The 724-nt window shown below is 47.2% G+C and overlaps 1 protein-coding gene across 1 annotated transcript; it reads left to right on the forward strand.

Moving 5' to 3' along the window:
* On the forward strand, window positions 1–724 carry CG45770 (uncharacterized protein; the record flags this gene model as incomplete). Its single annotated transcript, NM_001316658.1, has 2 exons — window positions 1–297; window positions 362–724. Exons 1-2 carry the CDS (start codon window positions 16–18, stop codon window positions 722–724), a joined length of 645 nt encoding a protein of 214 aa, NP_001303587.1. The 5' UTR covers window positions 1–15.

A 724-nucleotide genomic window follows, 5' to 3' on the forward strand; every position in this document is an offset into this window, starting at 1 on the left:
ATAATTGGTAGCAAAATGAGCAATCTGAAACAAAAGGATATCAAGCCGGACGTGGCAGTTTCAAAATCAGTAAAAACCTCTAGAAAAGCAATTGAATATGTTAAGTCCGACGCTTCCGACATTGACGAAGATATCAATAGGACAGAGTACGAATACGCCTCATCGTCTGGCTTTGTTAATTTTCTGAGGGACTTTAAGAAACGTTATGGAGAATATTACTCGAATTATCAGATAAGACGGGCAGCTGAAACCCGATGGAACGAAATGTCATTCCGTCATCGATGCCAGTACTCTGCGGTAAATTATTGGTGTCGAATACAAATGAAATGCACATTTATGCAATCGTAATGCACTTCCGCAGGAACCATTGGACACTTTTCACGTAGAGCCGAACAGAGTGAGCAGTCTTCAGCGCTCTATTGAGGCCGAGCTCAGAATTCACTCTGAAATAAGTGGCTGCGACACTTTCTTTGGTGCCTGTGGCTCCAATAGCTGCACTCCAAGAAAGGAGAACAAGTGTTCCAAGCCCAGGGTCTGGAAGAGTTGCCCAAAACCGCGGGCCAAGTCCTCGAAGCAACGTCGCAATTGCGCCAAACCGAAGCCCAAGTGCGCCCGACCCCGTAAGGCATGTCCCCGCCCCAGAAACAGTATGGAATGCGGCAAGCCGAAGGCAAAGCCAAGGTGTCTTAAGCCCAAGAGTTCCAAGCCCAAGTGCTCGGTGTAA

Source organism: Drosophila melanogaster, chromosome Y (genome assembly GCF_000001215.4).
Source record: "Drosophila melanogaster chromosome Y".
Lineage (NCBI taxonomy): Eukaryota > Metazoa > Arthropoda > Insecta > Diptera > Drosophilidae > Drosophila > Drosophila melanogaster.